This window comes from Cornus florida, unplaced genomic scaffold (assembly GCF_030987335.1).
Source record: "Cornus florida cultivar Cherokee Brave unplaced genomic scaffold, ASM3098733v1 CherokeeBrave_3.0.0_Hap2_Chr06, whole genome shotgun sequence".
NCBI lineage: Eukaryota > Viridiplantae > Streptophyta > Magnoliopsida > Cornales > Cornaceae > Cornus > Cornus florida.
In genome coordinates, this window is record NW_026775576.1 from 81365826 (window position 1) to 81386728 (window position 20903).

The 20903-nt window shown below is 33.7% G+C and overlaps 2 protein-coding genes across 2 annotated transcripts; both read right to left on the bottom strand.

Annotated features, from left to right (window-relative positions):
• Positions 1-222: 222 nt before the first annotated feature.
• Positions 223-2579, bottom strand: LOC132314430 (beta-amyrin 28-monooxygenase-like). The gene is made up of 3 exons (XM_059813297.1): positions 1574-2579; positions 1281-1468; positions 223-695 (listed from the first exon to the last, which is right to left on the bottom strand). The coding sequence occupies exons 1-3, from the start codon at positions 2577-2579 to the stop codon at positions 402-404; spliced, it is 1488 nt and encodes a 495-aa protein (XP_059669280.1). The 3' UTR covers positions 223-401.
• A 7112-nt stretch (positions 2580-9691) lies between these two features.
• LOC132314431 (beta-amyrin 28-monooxygenase-like) lies at positions 9692-20122 on the bottom strand. Its single transcript, XM_059813298.1, has 4 exons — positions 19795-20122; positions 18919-19013; positions 9992-10007; positions 9692-9876 (listed from the first exon to the last, which is right to left on the bottom strand). The coding sequence occupies exons 1-4, from the start codon at positions 20120-20122 to the stop codon at positions 9692-9694; spliced, it is 624 nt and encodes a 207-aa protein (XP_059669281.1).
• Positions 20123-20903: the final 781 nt, after the last annotated feature.

The window sequence follows — 20903 nt, forward strand, 5'->3', positions numbered from 1 at the left end:
GTAAAAGGAACACAATTTTTACAAGTTAAATAACTCCACGGATCCTTTTTGTTTATTGGCACAATATTTTCTACTTTATATTTAAATCACGTACGCCCAAATGACAGCTGAATCAAAGTTGTAAGTTAATAATAATATGATTCTGAAATATAACCTGAATTTTTATTTCATATATATATATATGAAAATTATTACAAAAGCAATCTAGCTCATGTAGTTCAACAAGAACGGAATACATCATAACATAATTCTAACAAACAGAGACTTAGCCAGATACAGTACTGGACCATAACAACCGTGGTTACAATATTAAATCTGCACACACACACACACTACTAGGTTCATAAAAAGTACGAGCTAGCATAAACACCATTGCGTCGAAATTGTAGTTGTGGCTTTGCTTATGTTGACAGAGGATGGAGATGGATGGGGAACCCATTTTTCGGCACAGGGAGGACGGTGCCGATCATGTCCTCGTTAGGAGCCAACACCTCCCATTTGAAATATTTGACGACATTGTGGAGAAAAGTGAGCATCACTAGTCGAGTGTACTCTTTTCCGGGGCACATTCGAATTCCACCACCAAATGGGACGAAGGTGTAAGGTGGAAGACTCTCAAACCTCGTCGGAGAGAACTTTTCAGGTTCTGGAAAGCACTCCGGGTTATTGTTTGTGGTAGTAACAGTCCAATACACCTGAGCAAAATAATATTAATTTATTATCAAGCACGCACTTAAACCTTTATAATGTCACCAAATAAAAAATTAATAGCTGGATGATAATCTCAATCTCAATCACATAATTTGATGAATTGACACTAACGGTCATTTCACCATTTTATGTAGCACCAACAATCATGGATGTTGCCTTCCAAAATAATAATAATAATAATAAATCATGAATGTTTAAATCATAGTGCTAGTCATATATTCTGATTCTCTGTTCTGTTGTGTATTGTATTTGATTCTTTTACATAGTTCATTTAAATAACAACAAAGTTATGTCGTACTTTTATGCATTACACTTTATCACGTAAGTGTTATACTACAATATAGTGCGTTGCACTAAGTAATACAGAATCAAGGCACGGAATTTCCTTCAAAGAAAGGAATTCGTTTTCGACGGTAACATAAACTAATCTTTTGCAGGAGTTTAGGTTTATGTTGAAGAAAAGATTTTTTTAAAAGATGATTGTTACAGATGAGACAAGCTAGACTTAAAGAATCACGAATGTCTAAATCAACGTGGAGCAATTTTAATGCAGAATTAGTTTTACTTACTTTCCAACCCTTTGGGATGGTGTAACCTTCATAAGTGAAGTCGCTCAAGGCCTCTCTGAATGCTCCTTGAAATGGTGGTCGGAGTCTCATCACTTCGAGTGCTGTGTGCCATGTGTACTTCATCTTCTGAATGTCCTCCCAATTAAGCAACTCTCCTGGCTTCTTGGAGCTACTAATCTCCATTTGTTCTGATATTAATGACAATAAGTATTGAAATAAGATCATTATGTTTATCTATGATATTAGCAATTACATACTCTAAAAGCTTAAATTATGCATGGTTACTAGCATACCTTCACGGATTTTATTATAAATTTCAGGTCTTTCTCCAATGTATTTCATGATAATGGATAGACCAGTGGAAGGTGTGGTGAATCCGGACACGACCACGGCTGAGGACATGGTTGCGATTTCTGTCTCCGTCTTGAACCGGCCAGTCTCCGAGTTGCCGCTGAGCATCATATGTGACAAAATGTCATTCGTTTGGACTCCGCTGCACATGGCAGCTTTCTTCTCCTTAATGATCTGCAGAACCTCCTTCCTCATTGTCTCCGCAACTTTCTTCGCTCGGTAAAACCGAGTTCCCGGGAAATTGATGGGGATGCAATTGAGGCCCTGCGTCATGCCAAATGACAGCATAGCGAACTTCTCCATCCGAGGATCATTCTCCTCCAGGCCTAAAAAGAACCGGGACGATAGATTCGCCGCCATTCTGTGGAGGAGCTCGTAGGCCTTCACTTCTGGTTTTCCCCGCCAGTGCAACTTGAATTGTTGTTGAATCATGGAATCCATTTTTCCCGCGTACTCGATAAGGGCGTCGGTCTTGATGAAACCCGGTGCCTTGGTCACATGGACCAAGGTTTCGCGTGGGATGACGACCTTGGTGTCCGGGAGGAATGGGGCGCGGAAGAGCTTTTGGAGGGAGTACGGCCGCCACGTCCGGAAAAGCTTCTCCTCATTGACGGTGATGAATTTGTGGCCGGCCGGACCGCAGAGCACGACGGTAGGCTCACCGTGCAGTTTTGTCTTGAAGACTTTGGGAGAGTACTTCTTCATTCTGTCGCCTATGAATTTTTGGGAGTTTCCGTAGAGGAATTCATAGCTTTCGCCGATAATAGGCCATCCGAAACTTCCCGGAGGAAGTTTGGTTTTTCGCGGGGAAGTTAGGTGATGTATGAAATTATAAAGGAAAACTACAAGAACAAGAGTGAAGATAGTGATGTTAAGTGGAGAAGAATACGAGAGCTCCATAATACTCCCTGTAGTGATGTTAACTGGGGAAGAATATGAGAGCTCCATAATTCTCCCTATAGTACTTGTAAAAGTACTGAGGAGAAGGAGCTAGTTATGCAAGTAATGCTAACTGCAAATTTGCTCCTTTAAATAGAGACTACAGTGTGCCTGAAAGTCTTCTTCGACGGCATTTTATTATTAGCTACCTTGTCTTTCTATACAACATACCGTCTTTCATGTGAGAAAAGTATACAATATACAATAATACCTTGCCTTTTGTGAGAGAAAATATACAATATCTCATATAGAGACTGGTCAAGAGAATTGTATGAGTGGGTAACCTGAACACCAATAATAATGTACGGTAGAATATCACTACAAATTGAATTATAAGTAATTTTGTAAATAGTTTTTTTAGTGAGTAGGGCACTTATGGGTTTGTGCCTATCCCAAGATATTTACTTCATATTTCAGACGGTGCAAATTAAGATGGAAAGAAAAACAATTGGATAAAAGAAAGAATAAGAGATGAAAGAGAAGCCACCGTGGAAGAAATTATGTATTTTATTTTTTTTATTCAGTTGAATAGAAGAAAAGAAAATAAAATAATAATTTACTATATTAGTTAGGAGAGAAGGAAAGAAATTTTTTTAATTATTTTTACCATTATATATAATAATATTTATAATATTGTATTTAAAGCTTTTATAATAGTTCATTTATCTTCCCTCCTTATTTTTGAACTGATAGAAATTTATAAAGGAGGAAGTCATTCTTCATATTTTCCTTTCTTTTCTTATACTATCTATAACAACAAAGAAAATTCGTCATTTCTTTTCTATTTTCTCTTTACACCTCTTCTTTCCTTATTTTCTATTTTCTCTCCACACTTCTTTTTCCATTCCTACCAAGGACATACTTTTATTATTGTCATATCATTCTTGATATATATATCTCAAAAAGAATATTCGTGGTTTATAACTATTTTCTCTAATTAATAGTGTTGATGCTGCAATTTAGTCGTGGGTAGGTGTGTCTTCCGTGTACAACACACATCATTTTCCTTAGTATGTGGAGCGGGTCTGGCGTAGGTAATATCTTAATTTAAAGGAATATCTTGACTTTTTTATAAGGTTTAAGAAAGAAAATTTAGTTTACTCTGCAATTACAATATTCATCAAATTCATGAATATACTGATTTATATATATTTATATTGATACATAATTTATTGTGTACATATGCAACTATATTCATTTTTGGAAAGTGGTGCTCCCCTCCTGTTTGACTTCAATTATTTTAGCAATTATCATCAAAAATACATTACCAACTTATTGAGGTCATTTTTGGAGAGTGGTAGTCCCAACGTGTTTGACTTCGATTATCATCCAAACAACATACCAAATATATTTAACGACTCTACCTAGTATTTTCTCACTTGTTGGATTAAGATTTTATCTATTTTTTTGCATGATTATAGAGTGTTTCAGCATTCAGTTTCAAACATTTAATCATTAGAATTCTAGCTCGTTAATGAATTAGACTTATGTTAGAATTCAAGCTCGCTTATGGGTGCGTACATAGATATTTCCAACTCTTCTATAATTGTCGTTTTAAAATCAAAATGTGAAGGAGAGAAATTAAGTGTGACGTTTGTTTAGTGATAAAATAAGAAAAAGTAGATTTAGGTGGTATGAATATATACAAACAAGGCCTTATATACGCAACCTAATATATACAATAAGAAGAAGATTTAGGATGATTAATTTGCATATAAGGTTAGAGATGGATAGGGTTACCAAAATTAATATAGACTGAAATATTGAAAATGACTTTAAAAACTTAAAAATTATAGGATATGACTTGTAATAAAATAGAATGAAAAAATAATAGTCCACAAAGGTGAACTTAAAACAAGAATGTTGATGATGAAGTAGCTAAAATAATAGGAAGGTGATAATAACTCAACAATTTGCATCTAATCAAATCGTTAATTGAATTAGTTAAAGTTGAAGATGATACGACAGGGCGAGTCCAAATATGGTAATGTATATAAGAACAGAGGAGTATTGAAACCTTAATAATCAAATTAACAGGATTCTTTTCACGGACGAGGAATATTGAAACCTTAATAAATAATAATATAAAATGTTAGAAATACTTTTGACCATTATCAAATGTTGTGAAAATACTTTTGATGATTCGTTTAGGGGATTTTATTTAATTTTGATACATATATCACATATTGTAGCTACCTTATAGTCAGTGTTAATTGCTCTCATTGATTTTATTTATTTATTTATTATTATTATTTTTTATATACAATTAATTTTTCTTATTTTCAATTATATACTTATAAAATTTTCACTTTGTACCCCCTAAAATTATAAAAAATTCACTTTTTCCTCCCACAACTTTTTGGATCCGTCCCTGCATGTTGTAAACCTTGTCATGTCCCAAGGTTGCAAGTATTGCCTTGACTGGGAGGTGTACGATTTTTTAATAATTATTTATTTACTACAATTACAATTATAATTAATTTTATTTTTGGGCAATTCAGATTAATGTATTAAATATAAAAGTCTATGGGGGCAGTCAAACAATTTTTTTTTTTTTGAAAGGTAACTTGATTATATAAATGAAAAGTTAATGCACAGCTAGGCTAGCCCAATAAAGCAACAATACAAGAGAACCTCAAGTTCGAAGGCCAATTCCGGCCCAATATACAGCAGCCCTTATAAGAGCAAGAACCCCGAACCAAACTTGAGAGCTCAAGGCCCAAAACCAATAAACAAAACAAGCACACAGGCCCAAGCCTATAAGGGAGCACTGAATTGGCCCAAGCCTAGTCACCGTTAGCAACGACACTAAAAAGGCTTGATGCTGCAATTTTAGTCATGCGCAGTGTCTTTAAAACAACAATACTTTATAAGCAAACATTTTCCCTTAATTTCCTTTCTTTCAAAAACACAAATTGATTTTGACCAAAATGGTAGCCCATAGTCAATATTGTTCTCATTAAATTCTTTTTCAAGTGAAAATTACTATTTTTATTTTATTTTATGCACATTTTATATTATATTATATTTTTATTTTTATTAAAATAAAAAAAATATATTTTTTCTTTTTTAAAATATGAAAAATTACTGGTCATCACAAGACGTATTGCTAGTGAAATGGAACTACCTTACTCTGTCATTCGTCCACCAACCTGGGTTTCTGAGGAGACTATCTCTACAACTTGCTCTGTTACCGGATTGTGTAGCTTACTAGGAGGAGCCCAAGCCCATAACTTTTCAACTTACAAGGAGGAGCCCAAGCCCACAAGGTACTGTTACAACTTACAACTATTCTTTCCATTCTAAATGTTGATGGCTGGACCTTCAACCTTGTGGGCTTGGGCTCCTCCTCTGTGAGGTTTCTAATGTATTTTGTTTAGTTAGTCCTGCGCCAACTTTTTTCCTCATTTTATGGGCATGTACGTTATTTATACATTTATATAATGAAATTAACCTTTCAAAATTTTTTAAAAAAAATTTATGCGCTGTTAGGTAAGAAATAAAAAAATTGGATGGAAGTGAAAGAATGGGATGGATGTGACATAAAGAAGAGATTGTGTATTTCTTTCTTTTTTTTTTTTTTTTCAGTTAGATAGAAGAGAATAAAATAACTCATAATTTATTAAATTCGTTAAGAGAGAATGAAATAAATTTTTTTTAATTGTTTTTATCATTATAACCAATGATATTTATAATATTGTAATTTATAGAGGTAATACTGTAATTTAAAATTTGTATAATTTAGGATAACAATTAATTTAAAACTTCTATAATGTCTTCCCTCCTTTCTTTCTTCTATTTTTTGACGGATGAAAATTTGTAAAGAAGAAATGATAGATCATCCTATCCATTTTTATTTATTTATTTGTATCATCTCAATCGAATAAAGAAATTTGTTTATTTTTTCTTATTTTCTCTTTAAATATCTTTCTTCCTTTCTATCGAACACAACATTAAAAAGACTTAATTAAATTGAAAACGAAATACCAATCGGAGCAAAGGGGTGTCCAATGCAAGAGCACACTTTGACGACATTTCTCAGATGCTAAAATGATACAAATGAAATTTACTTTATTTTTGTAAGTAAAAGTAGGGTTGGAGCTTGACATCGGAATTTTAGCGAGAAAATCCTAATTGAAAAAAATCATCTGAAAAATCTCAAAGACCACGCGGCCAATTACAAAATATATACTTCACACAACCGTTAAAACTTCTGAGTTGCATTACAAATTCAAAGATCCATATTACACCGAGGTGGAGTTGTACTAGTTTAATGTGCCGATAGCCCCTTCAAATAGACATGGATATTGATCTAATCCCTGTGAAAGGTGTATCATCTTCTCAAAAGTTCAGATCATGGAGCAAATGCAATTGTATGCACCCCGTGATTTCTGCTACTGATCGCAGTGATAGTTGACCCCCTTTATCAAATAATATACTGTTTTCATAAAAATATAATGGTGAAAATTGATGGAGATTTTTGTGTCAAACCAACCCCACAAGGATTTAAAAAGATTCATTAGAATTAGTTCACAAGAAGTGCATGAAAGCGAGAGATAGATATATGGTCAGTGTAATTTTAGAAAAATGAATAATATTTTTCCATGTTTGCGTTTGAAGTTTGACTCTATAAACTAAAAAATTGCTTTCCGGAACTTCAAGTATTTGTAATCATCCCTAAAGCTAAACCAATTAAATATTTATTCCAACAGCAATTATGTAGTTCACCAAGAAAGGTACACATCAAATATTCTAACAAACAAACAAACAAACAAATAGAGACTTTAGCTTCCAACATTATTTTTATTTGGAGGATTAATGGGCTAGTGGCTTAACGGTATCGGCTTTTTACTTTTCAAAGAAAGGTCAGGGGTTCAAATTTCAAAAAAGACATGCGTATGTAAGTACCAACTAAAAAAAATAAATAAAAAATTCCTATTAGGAGGCATACCCAGATATCATTGAACCATAGCAACCGTATATATGGTTAAAACATTAAAGCTTCATACATATTATTAGCTTCATGAAAAGTACTAGGTACCATAAACACCATATTATTCCTTATGTTGACTGAGGATGGAGGAGGACGGGGAACCCTTTTTCCGGCACAGGGATGACGGTGCCAATCATGTTTTCGTTAGGAGCTAACACCTCCAATTTGAAATTTTTTACGAGAACTACGAGCATCACTAGTTGAGTACATACATATATGTGTAATACTCTTCCCCACATTTTTCGGATCTTTGTTAGAAAAAAAAAAAAACTTTGTACAATTGCAAACGATTTATCCTTCCTGACCCAAACTTGCACTCATTTTATTTTTATAAAATGTACTACCTTTGTCTCAAAAAAAGATGTTCTATTTGAAAAACCGTGACGCACAAACAAAATATCTTTTTTTAGAACAAATGGAATATAGGCATATCAACAAAGGGAATTCGTTTGGTCTCTTTCTTTCTATCAACATGAACATCTTATCAAAACTAATCTTCCTAAAGTAATGAACCAAATTTATGCGACAAAGAGCAAGCAGAAAGACTATTCATTTTATTTTAACGAATAAAAGTTCAATCCACCCAAATTTGAGAATTTTGCAATAGTAAAAAACAATGGTTCCAGTGCGGCAAAATATGGAGCAAACTTTACTAAATTTGGGGGGTTTTAAATAATTTTGAAGCTTATCTCATTTACAATGAGGTGATAAACAATTAGGAAAAAGAGATGGTATGGTTGGTTGGATAAAAAGAATTGGAGAGTACAACCATGAAACCCAGAAGATACGCGGCAGAGAAAGAAGACAACAAAGAAAAACGGGGAGATAAGATGCTATTTTATTACTTGTGATATAGGGTTACTTTGGTCATTTCATTTATATGGGAAAAAAGTGGACTATTTTGGAGCATTATCAGTACGGTGGCAATTGGTATTCATGGGTCATAATCGGATTGTGTCGATGTAAATATATATTATACTAAATAGGTAAATTTAAACTTGACCCATTTAATAAAATAAAATGTAAATATATATTATACTAATCATGGTAAATTTAAACCGACCCATTTAATTGGCAGCACTGTTCAAATGAAAAAAAAAAATGATACTCATGAAACTAATTTTTTCCCATGATGCATATCAAATAAAATAAAATGAAAATTTAATGGTACATAATTTTATCTTATCACATGAACGTGTGGATTGAAATAGACTTATTGAATCAAGATTTCACCCTTTTTTAATTTATTTACATGATTTAATTAAATTAAATCATGGCAGCTTTCTTCCCCTTAATCAGTTGCTGAACCCCCATCAATATCTCTTAGGATTGGACTCAAAATTGAAAAACACCCATCTCTAAAATAATGTCACATTCCATTTTTTAAAATTATTTCTCACCAATCAAAAAAATTAAAAGAATGTGACCGTCCAAATGGTCTAATATTATCGCCGCTCCAATGACATGCAACCTTTTCCATCTACCACACATCACCTCCACAACTTTAACTATATAATTATGGGTCAGGGTTACTTCTTATGGTCCATTTAATTGAGCTTACCTACCAAAAAATATTAAATTTTCTTTGTTGTCTTTCAATTTTTGTGTGGTCAAGTGTACAAACCATTCTTTACACCACTTATATATTGATTCTCCTAATTTGTGGACTAGAAAAAAAAAAAAAATTACTTGCTTCCGTTATTATTATGTCATTTTATTATTTGACGAATCTATATCATTTAGATTGATAATTTATATCAGAATAATCTATTTTAAAAATAGTTAAAATTAGATAGGCACGGATATTACGGTTCTAACAGCGACCTTATTATTATTATTATTAGTATTATTATTATTTTTCACCAAGGTTCAATACCTTAACATCTTTAAAAAAAAATAAGATAGGGTACCACTAGACCACTCAGCATGTTGGTCATCATAAAATACTTCAAACAAACAAAGACTTAGCTTTCACATTATTTTTAGTCGGAGGCTTACCTATATATGAGTACTGGATAATAACAACAATAGTTACAATATTAAATCTGCATGTATACCATTGTTGATCTAGATACATATATATTATAATGCGTTCACGAACAGTACTAGCTAGCATAAACACCATTGCTTATGTTGAGAGAGGTTGGAGAAGGATGGGGAACCCTTTTCCCGGAATAGGGATGACGGTGCCAGTAATGTTCTCGTTAGGAGCCAACACCTCCCATTTGAAATTTTTGACAAGATTGTGGAGAAAAATGAGCATCACTAGTCGACTGTACTCTTTTCCGGGACGAAGGTGTAAGGTGGAGGAGTCTCAAACCTCGTCGGAGAAAACTTTTCTGGTTCTGGAAAGCATTCCGGGTTCTTGTTTGTGGTAGTCATGGTCCAATACACCTTCATGTTAAAGAGAGACAGATTAATTTATTACCGCAAACACGCCCCAACTGTTCATAATTTATATATGTTAAAGAACCAAAGAGATTTTCCTGGGCAGGTAATTTCAATCACATGATGTGACGAACTGATGGTGATTATGATTCGACGGTAACATGGAATTGTTGGGAAACGTGCAAGTTTTAAAAACTTTTCGAGAGATTTTGATTCATAGATCTTGATTCATCACATAGAGACAAGTTTTATGCAAAAATAAAAATATGATGTATCATTCAATTAACAGATTGAATACTTACATCAAAGGTCTGAGTAAACCTTTAAAACTTTCCTCTAAAGTGAATGTTCTCACTTATTGTAGATCCCTTAGCAAGATGCCTTCTTCTTGGATCTCCATCTTCTTGGTAATTGTTTTGCCTTTAGGAATCACTCATAAGCCTCCATGAATGACCTTGGAAAACTAGGCTTGTGGGAGCCTCCATTAGATGAGAACATAAACCCTAATTTTCTAGAGAGAGAAAATTTATTCCTTTTTCCTTCTCATAAAAATCACCCCCCAAAATATACATAGACCATGTATATTTATAGGCAACATAAAAATAAAGAAAAGGAAACAACAAATCCTTCTCCATCTCTAATTCATATGTCTCAAATCTAATATGATTCCAATATCAAGTTGGGCTATGAGTGAGAATCCATTGGGCCTATTATTTTATTGGCTACAATGAATTAATAATTGGCCCGGTCCATGGACCCAATTCAATTAATTCATAAATTAATTTCTACTCCACTAAAAGAAATTAATTGAACTCCAATTAAATAATAAATAACCTCTAAGTCAATATTGCACTTTGACCCCTCTATGCATAATTAGTTATCGGATAAATATAGCCATCAATCCGACTACTTAATTAATATATTTATTTTGGTACCTTTGATTATTTCTGGCTCGATCACAAAAAAACATTTGTTTGACAAAAAATAATAATTTAAATAAATAAATATATAATAAATCATTTTGTCTAAAAACACACGAAGGCCTTCGAATTTACTTTGTGATCAACCATAATCAATACAAAATAAATACAAGTAGCAATGATGCAAATATTGAAAATATAACCCTCTAACTATTAATTACATAACTACCCAAAGTGTCGGTCTAAGGATCCCGAAGAATCCGCCGAACAAATCAAAGTAATTATTAATTAATAAAAGAGTCTATACTTTTCTCATGCTTAAGAGTCAAATGCCATGACGGTGATAGGGAGCAATTGCATACGACGGCTCTCGCAATATATCTCAACCTAACGCGGATCCAGTTCAAGTCTTAATTAATTATGAGTCCATCCATAATTACCGACTATGAACAATTTATAATTACTATTTATATATCATGCATTGATTGCCATCACATACATATATATAAATATTTCTTGTAATTACATGGACACTATCAATTTCATAGTGAATCGAAACATAATACATTGAATTCACCAATTATATAAATCATAAATATTTCAGATATGTCAGGAACATATGTCACTATAATCCAGATAGGAATTTGTTATGCCAGGGCATATAAATCCCAACAGTTCCCACTTGCCCTCATAGCCAATTCAAATTGCACCTAACTCCAATGTTATCCAGATGATGATCAAAATTATTGATCAATGACACCTTTGATAATGGATCAACAAAGTTGTGTTCCAATGCAATGTTCTAACTACAAGTACATTTTCTTGCCGGACAATATCATGTAGAACATGATACTTCCTATCAGTGTATTTTGTTCATCTATGGAACCTTGGGTAATTGGTTTGGACTACTTCTGCACTATTGTCGCAATATAGCTCGATAGGCAAGCTAGTATGCTCCACAACCTCTAAATCAGTGAGATCAAACCAATAGGCTTATATTGCCACTTTTAAGGCTGCAATATACACCACCTGCAGGTTTGAGTCAACAGTTGAAATCTGCTTGACAATCTACCAACTGATTTCCCTTCCATTAAGTGAACTTACACTGAGTCATGAACCTCATAGTATCTACTTCTGATTGAAAATCAGAACTAGCATACCTGACTAGGACCATATCATCACATCCATAAATGAATATGATATCATTGGTTCTCCTTAGGTACTTAATGATATTTTTCACAATAGACCAGTTGTCAAGTCCAGTATTGGACTGATCTCTACTGACTATCCCTACTATGTAGCGGATGTCCTGTTTGGTATAGACCATGGCATATATGAGACTCTCATATGCCGAATCATATTGTTCCAGTCTCATTTGCTCAATCTCCTCTGCTAGTCTTGAAAAACTAGTTACTAGAGAGAGCGATCCATATCAATAAAGCAAGAACTCATTCTTTGAGTTATGCATACCAAACCTGGTCAAAACTTTATCAATGTAGGATTATTAAGATAAGCCTATTTTCCTTTTAACCTGATCTTGCAAAAGCTTGATCCTAGGAATATAGCTTACATCTTGAAATTCCTTCATTTAAAAGTAATTGAACAACTACCTTTTAATTGATGACAAAACTTCCACGTCATTATAAATGAGTAGGATGTCATCAATATATAGAATTAAGAAAAATAATGACATTCCCTTGTACACTCATGATTTATTCACTAAGAAATCTTCTGGTATCTTTTTGTAGATTAACTTGCCTTCCATAGGAATCACCCTACTAGAAAGTTCTACAAGATCCCAGAATTTATTAGAATACATAGATTCCAACTCTGATTTCATAGTAACTCACCAAAACGATCTGTATCCACATCGGTTCACGCTTCCGTGTAGCTTACTGGGTCCAACTCATGTTTAACAGGGATGTCCATAATGGTCTCACCTAAAAACATGATTCTGTCGAATTGGATGATAATCCTCCCACTACATCAATGTACCGATGCAAGAATCCGTGTAGTAGATGATGCTAACGCATCAATAGGGAATTCATATATTATTCTCAATCTCTATAATAAGTGTGTTCACATGTGGTACATCTGGTACTCATACCAAATTCTCTAACAGTATGCTACTAGGTATGTGATTCATAATATGATTCTCCTATAGATAAACAGTGAGTGAAAACAATTAACTTTTATCTTTGAGATCATAAAATAATCTATCCTAGTGACATTTAGAGTAGCTATCAAATCTAGCATGCCTATGATCTGCTTCCAACTTACTTGTTCATATCAAGCGCACATGTGCAAGACTACCCCATATGTGCATATGATTCAAACTAATATTTAGTAAAAAAAACATAGCTCAACGGTACCCTTGAGACAGACTAAGATGGAATGCAGTTCATAATGTGCATCGATGTCATTAACGCTAAACTCTTAAATGAAAGAGATAATGTAGCATAGCTGATCATAGATCTACCCATGTTAAGTGAAATTCTGTTATTCCTATTTGACACCTAAATACATTTAGCGTCAATTGCGAAAAACTGGTACATAATACCCTCATTGACCATATAGTCTTTGCACTATCCCAAGAAATACTCATATCCTCGATCAGATCGAAGTGTCTTGACAAGTTTACCTAATTTGTGTTCCACATCAGTCTTAACCTTCTCAGAAAATACCAAGAGTTTAAGACTTGTGTTGCATCAGATAAACTTATCCAAAACGTGAGTAATCTTGCTTGGATGTTCATAAGAGCACACGTGTCAGTGTGTACCGACTCCAATTGTCCTTTATGTCTATTTCATCTGGCTGATTAAGCCCTAAGAGTTATCTATCCTTCAAAACAGGGTTCACAAGTTTGGTTTAGGCTCCCCTGCCTTACTAGGTAATAAACCTTCTTTGACCAATCTTTGAATCTTATTTTGATTGATAACAACCCAAAAATAGACATTAAAAATACAATGAGTCAGGAATAACAAATTTTCTCTTAACATTCAATCTAGAAGATGCAACATTAGTTTCTACATCCTGCAAATCTTAAGAGTTTGTGATTATAGTATATTAACCATCTTTCAATACACCAGAAGTAATCGCATATCTATTCAATTTTATAAAACCAGTTTTACAAAATAACAACACAGTTTTTATAAACCACAAGTGAAACAAGAATAAGATAGCGTCTAACTTCTGTGCATAAAAATAGTTCTCTAATACTAATATCCTCATACTCTCTATTTTCAGATGTAATACTCCGACTGACTTAGCTACAACCTTGACATCAGGTTAAGTACAAATATATTCCATATCATCGAGGCTTCTGGAATCCTGAAATCCTTACAATAAATTGCAAACATGTTTAGTGACTCCAGAATCTATCCATCAGGAATCAATAGATACAACCACATAACATGGCTCAATGATTAAATATATATTTTCCTATGCCACGTCATTGCTTAAACCGTTCGTCCTTTAGTGTTTTAGTTAGCGACAAAAGAAACAGTTTTCTTCGCCCTCAACATACACTGCCTTATTCCCTTTAACCTTTTTGAATACCCATGTTTTGTGCTAGTCTAGTCCTATTATCATCCTTCTTCTTTGCTTTGCCCGTCCACTTGGGCCTAGAAGAAGATGGTATAGACTAGGTTAGATTGATAGGAACGCCCATACTCTTGATTATCCCTTCATCTGTTACCAATTCTATAAGAATATCAGCGAGTGTGAACTCAAACTGATTCCTTATTTAGTTCACTCTAACAGAGTCGAATGAGTTTGGTAACAAGGCAATAATCATGTCAACTTGAAACTTACCACCCAAGTCAGCCTTATTGATCTCCAGCTAATTTTTAAATAACAAACAATCATTTTCCAAAATTTGATTTCAAACTGGAGTTCATGAGGCTATCTTGATGGTATTTAAATTTGACACAGTACTTAGGCATATGCTCTATCTAATCTCACCAAAATATCTCATTGACATTTAATATGATGCTTGAAGAAAATAAAATAATACAAATGTTAGCTTTGGAGTATATTCGAGCTAAACTCTAGAATATTGCACCAAGTCATATCATTTGCCTTATCTAATTTATTAAAAGCATTAATGTCAAATTTGGTATCTCAAAGTAAAAGAGATAGGTATAGGAGTAATAAACACATTTTGTACCCTTACGTTGTGAATAAAATATCTAAGTTCATTTTCCAGTCATTATAAATAAGGTCCAATATCATAGAATATGTAAGCAAGTAGATAAACTGGATTAGACATAATTAATCTGAATATAAATGCATTCATACAATATGCAAGGTGAATTATTAATTCTGTCATGCATATTTAAAATTAAAATGAGTTTGTTAACCACATAATATAATAAATCTCAATCGAACAAGAGATCATTATCATTATTGGTGAACAATCCCTTTTAATTAATGCGGGTCCCTCAACTCTGTAGCATAATAAATCAACCAATCAATATGTCAACAACTTATCCTGTTGGAGGAGTTCATTATTACTATTGTTGAGATTCATTTACTATAAGGTGAGCACTTCCATTAAAATAGTATGTGGGTCCCTTAACCACAGCATGAAAAATCGGATAACCAATACACCAATAACTTATTCGGTTGGCGAAGTTCATTATTGCTATTGGCGGGCAAATCCCATCATCTCCATATCTCTTAAGACAATGCCTTGTCTATCTATATGAAATGACTCCCGATTATGTTTAGCCTTTCTAAAATCACCTAGTGTAGACCACTCCGTTGGGGAGCTAACACGATTGATTTTAGATTGAGTGTATAACATTATTAATGCTCTAATGAAAAATAAAACATTAAATATGTTGTCATTATAATCTAGACTCTTTAAATCATGCGTAGGGCCTTATTTTTAAAGATCTAATTACAATGAACATTTAATATTTTTATTTTCATGAGACAACCATTCTTGTAATATTAAGACTCTTCAAATCATGCGTGGGGCCTTATTTTTGAAGATCTAATTACAATGGTTTTAATAACGAAGGCCATGGGGCAATGTATAAAAATCCCCGCTCCCACTCAATTTTTAATCATTCATAATCAGGGTTTTCATTTTATTCATTTACATGATATAATGCATGCAAAACGTCTTGATTTTAATCCAATTAAATTTAGAAAATATTTGGACTTTAAACGACTCACTAATATTTAACTTGAGGCACACTTCAAAAATAATTTATAAAAATAATTTTTCGTTTCCCAATAAGTGCCCTCTAATTAATTAGTAATCAAATCCAATTAATTTTCATAATTTAACTAATATAAATCAAGCCATTTAAATAAATATCATGGATCCAATGCATGAACAATAATAATTAGCAATTAATTATTTCATGCATCTCATACAACAATAAATGACAGATAAAGCAAATAAAATGGCCAATGGAATCAGCTTTTAACATTTAATTGCTCTAATCACTGCGCGAAGATCTTCCATCAGCTTGCAAACACCCACATAAGGTTGGTACGCACCAGGAGAAGCAAAACACGGCTTGGAACGCGACTGGAGGGCCCCACACGCGCTCACACGCGCCTGGGGCATGCTGCAGGTGAAGCCACGTGCCCCCACGCGCTGGCACGCGCCTGGGGCGCGTGGGACGCGCCCCCACGCGCTGGCACGCGCATGGGGCGCGTGGGACGCGCCTCCACGCGCCTGCACGCGCGTGGAGGCCATACACATTTGGCTGGCGCGTGCAATGCACGCGCCAGCAGATGTCACCTCCTGGCGCGTGTTCCTCACGCGCCAGGCTCACCCCAGATGCACTACACTTGATTCTAGCCTCCTCCGACGTCTCTTCTCGCCGCCGGTGATGCTCCGGCCACCGGAAAAACGCCGAAAAATCCAGAAAAATTAATAAAAATTTCCAGAAATTAAATTAGGCCTTAAAAAATTCCAAAAAAATTCCGGAAAATTGCTAAAAACTCCCAGAAAATTTCTGAAGCCTAATTTAACCCTCTTGGACCTTCTTGAAGCTTCATAGCATCCTTTGACGAAGATTACATGGCTTTAAAAATATTTACAATTTGAAATACAATAGAAAAAATTAAATTACATCATTGAACTTTCAAACGGCTAAATCAAAGCCTTAATTACATTCATCCAAAGATAAAATTACATTAATTTAACCTATAAGCTTCATCCATGGCCCAACCATACATCATCATTCATTCACAATCATTCATACATCATTATGTATCAATATATATCAACATATTAAATCATACATCAACATACATCAATAAAAATATATATGAATATAATTTTGGATCCATGAATGATGATTTTCATAAAATCATGATCTCTAATAATGAATCAAACCATGCTCTGATACCACTGTTGGGAAACGTGCAAGTTTTAAAAACTTTTCGAGGGATTTTGATTCATAGATCTTGATTCATCACATAGAGACAAGTTTTATGCAAAAATAAAAATATGATGTATCATTCAATTAACAGATTGAATACTTACATCAAAGGTCTGAGTAAACCTTTAAAATTTTCCTCTAAAGTGAATGTTCTCACTTATTGTAGATCCCTTAGCAAGATGCCTTCTTCTTGGATCTCCATCTTCTTGGTAATTGTTTTGCCTTTAGGAATCACTCATAAGCCTCCATGAATGACCTTGGAAAACTAGGCTTGTGGGAGCCTCCATTAGATGAGAACATAAACCCTAATTTTCTAGAGAGAGAAAATTTATTCCTTTTTCCTTCTCATAAAAATCACCCCCCAAAATATACATAGACCATGTATATTTATAGGCAACATAAAAATAAAGAAAAGGAAACAACAAATCCTTCTCCATCTCTAATTCATATGTCTCAAATCTAATATGATTCCAATATCAAGTTGGGCTATGAGTGAGAATCCATTGGGCCTATTATTTTATTGGCTACAATGAATTAATAATTGGCCCGGTCCATGGACCCAATTCAATTAATTCATAAATTAATTTCTACTCCACTAAAAGAAATTAATTGAACTCCAATTAAATAATAAATAACCTCTAAGTCAATATTGCACTTTGACCCCTCTATGCATAATTAGTTATCGGATAAATATAGCCATCAATCCGACTACTTAATTAATATATTTATTTTGGTACCTTTGATTATTTCTGGCTCGATCACAAAAAAACATTTGTTTGACAAAAAATAATAATTTAAATAAATAAATATATAATAAATCATTTTGTCTAAAAACACACGAAGGCCTTCGAATTTACTTTGTGATCAACCATAATCAATACAAAATAAATACAAGTAGCAATGATGCAAATATTGAAAATATAACCCTCTAACTATTAATTACATAACTACCCAAAGTGTCGGTCTAAGGATCCCGAAGAATCCGCCGAACAAATCAAAGTAATTATTAATTAATAAAAGAGTCTATACTTTTCTCATGCTTAAGAGTCAAATGCCATGACGGTGATAGGGAGCAATTGCATACGACGGCTCTCGCAATATATCTCAACCTAACGCGGATCCAGTTCAAGTCTTAATTAATTATGAGTCCATCCATAATTACCGACTATGAACAATTTATAATTACTATTTATATATCATGCATTGATTGCCATCACATACATATATATAAATATTTCTTGTAATTACATGGACACTATCAATTTCATAGTGAATCGAAACATAATACATTGAATTCACCAATTATATAAATCATAAATATTTCAGATATGTCAGGAACATATGTCACTATAATCCAGATAGGAATTTGTTATGCCAGGGCATATAAATCCCAACAGGAATAGCCATTACTATATACGAGATTAGGTTTATGTTGAAAAATAAATAAAAAATTCTTAAGATGATTGTTACCGAAAGAGACATGAACTGATCAAGAGTCCAGATGGGGTAAATAATAAATCACATGAAGAATTTTAATAACGGAAGTTTAGTTTTACTTTGCTTTCCAACCCTTTGGAATGGTGTAACCTTCATAAGGCCTCCCTGAATCCTCCTTGAAAAGTTGGTCTGGTTCTCATCACTTTCAGTGCTGCGTGCCACGTGTACTTCATCTTCTGTATGTCCTCCCAATTAAGCAACTCTCCTAATTTCTTGGAGCTGCTAATCTCCATTTGTTCTGATATTGAATATCAATATCAATATCAATATCAATGTCAATGTCAATTTGTAAAGGATAAAGAAAAGAACCAAGATTCTCTGCTGTTATTTTTGTCATATGTCTATTATGTGCCTAATACAAGAAATATGTAAATATGTTAAAATTTTAATTTAATAGTAATATAACAATGCAACAAAATGTGATTTGTTGCATCGTTCGGGTTTGAAATCAAGATCATTTCATTTATATATTATGGGTTGCTTAAAGGGATTATTACGAATACATGATATTATAGACTCATATTTACTCTTTAATGGAGTCAAAGTCATGATGTTTCAGAAAAATCAAGTTAACCAAAATGCTGACGTGGACATAGAAAAACATAGTTCAGTTGCCCAAACTACCCTTACTATTAATTTCATGTACGTACCACTCTTGTGCATGCAAGTACTACTTTTGCTCACAAGTTAAGGTACTACTTTTATGCATATAAATACTATTTTTGTTTTTTTTTTTTTTTTTTTTTTTTTTTGTATATACCTCTTTCTGTATACACAGACATGGTCTACACAAAAAATGGTACTTTCATGCACAAAAAGTGGTATTGAAAGTAGTAAGGGTAGTTTGGACAATGAATAATATTTTTCAATCTCCACATATTAGCATTTTAGTCAACTTTATTTTTTTCAAAAGAGCATAACTTTTCACTCCACCAAATAATAAATATAGATCCATAAGTCCATCTATTTGTAATAATAATCCCTACTTTAAAAACTTAAAATTTTTGTCAATGACATACCTGCATGAATTTTATCATATATGTCGGGTCTTTCTGCAAGGTATTTCATGATAATGGCTAGAGTAGTGGCGGGTGTGGTGAATCCGGACACGACTAAAGCGGATAAAAAGCTTGCGATTTCTTTCTCCAACTTGAACCGGCCGGCAACAGGGTTGCTGCTGAGGATCATATGTGACATAATGTCGTAAGATTGTATTCCAATGGACATGGCATCTTTCTTCTCCTTAATCAGTTGCTGAACCTCCTTCCTCATCGTGTCCGTGGCTTTCTTGGAGCCGTAAAACACAGTTCCAGGACTATTTATGGGGAAAGAATGGAGCCCGACCATCATTCCATTTGATAGCCTAGCAAACTTTTCGATACGAGGATCATTCTCTTCGAGCCCTAAGAAGAACCGGCTAGGCTTGCACTTTTTGTTTTCCCTCCCAATGCAAGTTGAATTATTGTTGAATCATGGTGTCCATTTTCCCCAAGTACCCGATAAGTGCCTCGGTCTTGATCAAACCAGGGGCACGGGTGACATTGACCAAGGTTTCCCGTAGGATGGAGGCCGATGCATTGGTGAGGAATAAGAGGTGGAAGAGCTTTTGGAGGGAATGTAGGCGCCACACCTGGAAAAGCTTTTCCTCGTTGGTGGTGATGAATTTGTGGCCCGCAACGCCACAGAGGATGATGGTGGGCTCACCGTGTAAACTATAATTATTCATGTAAATCATTAATCACAAATAAACATGAATCCCAAATCTTAGAACTTTATTATTCTCACATACCTATAGTGCATAAATAAATAGTTAGATAAAAATACCTCGATCTGTAATTGTAAAACTCGAAGAGATCAAGGCGAACATCGAGATCCTTTTTGTGGAACAAACAACATGCTAAACTGTAATAGTCAAAGCGTAGAAACCGGTTTCTCTCTCTTGACCTTTTGAACATATAAATATTATATGTGTTGTTTTCATTAGCATACATAATTGATGGGGAATATGCACTTTATAAAGGCAGAGAGAGGACTAATTTTCCTTTTTAGTAACCTTAATTCACTTTCCATCAAAGTAAGGAATAAATAGAAAAACACTTCTCTAATCATTAATTACCAAAAAGGTAAT

Coding starts and splice junctions, on each gene's coding strand:
- LOC132314431 (XM_059813298.1), bottom strand. CDS start 20,122: ATGGTCGGGCTCCATTCTTTCCCCATAAATAGTCCTGGAACTGTGTTT. Junction 19,014..19,794: donor ATATGATAAAATTCATGCAG/GTATGTCATTGA, acceptor ATTCAATATCAG/AACAAATGGAGATTAGCAGC.
- LOC132314430 (XM_059813297.1), bottom strand. CDS start 2,579: ATGGAGCTCTCATATTCTTCCCCAGTTAACATCACTACAGGGAGTATT. Junction 1,469..1,573: donor TTATAATAAAATCCGTGAAG/GTATGCTAGTAA, acceptor CATTAATATCAG/AACAAATGGAGATTAGTAGC. Junction 696..1,280: donor CCATCCCAAAGGGTTGGAAA/GTAAGTAAAACT, acceptor TATTTTGCTCAG/GTGTATTGGACTGTTACTAC.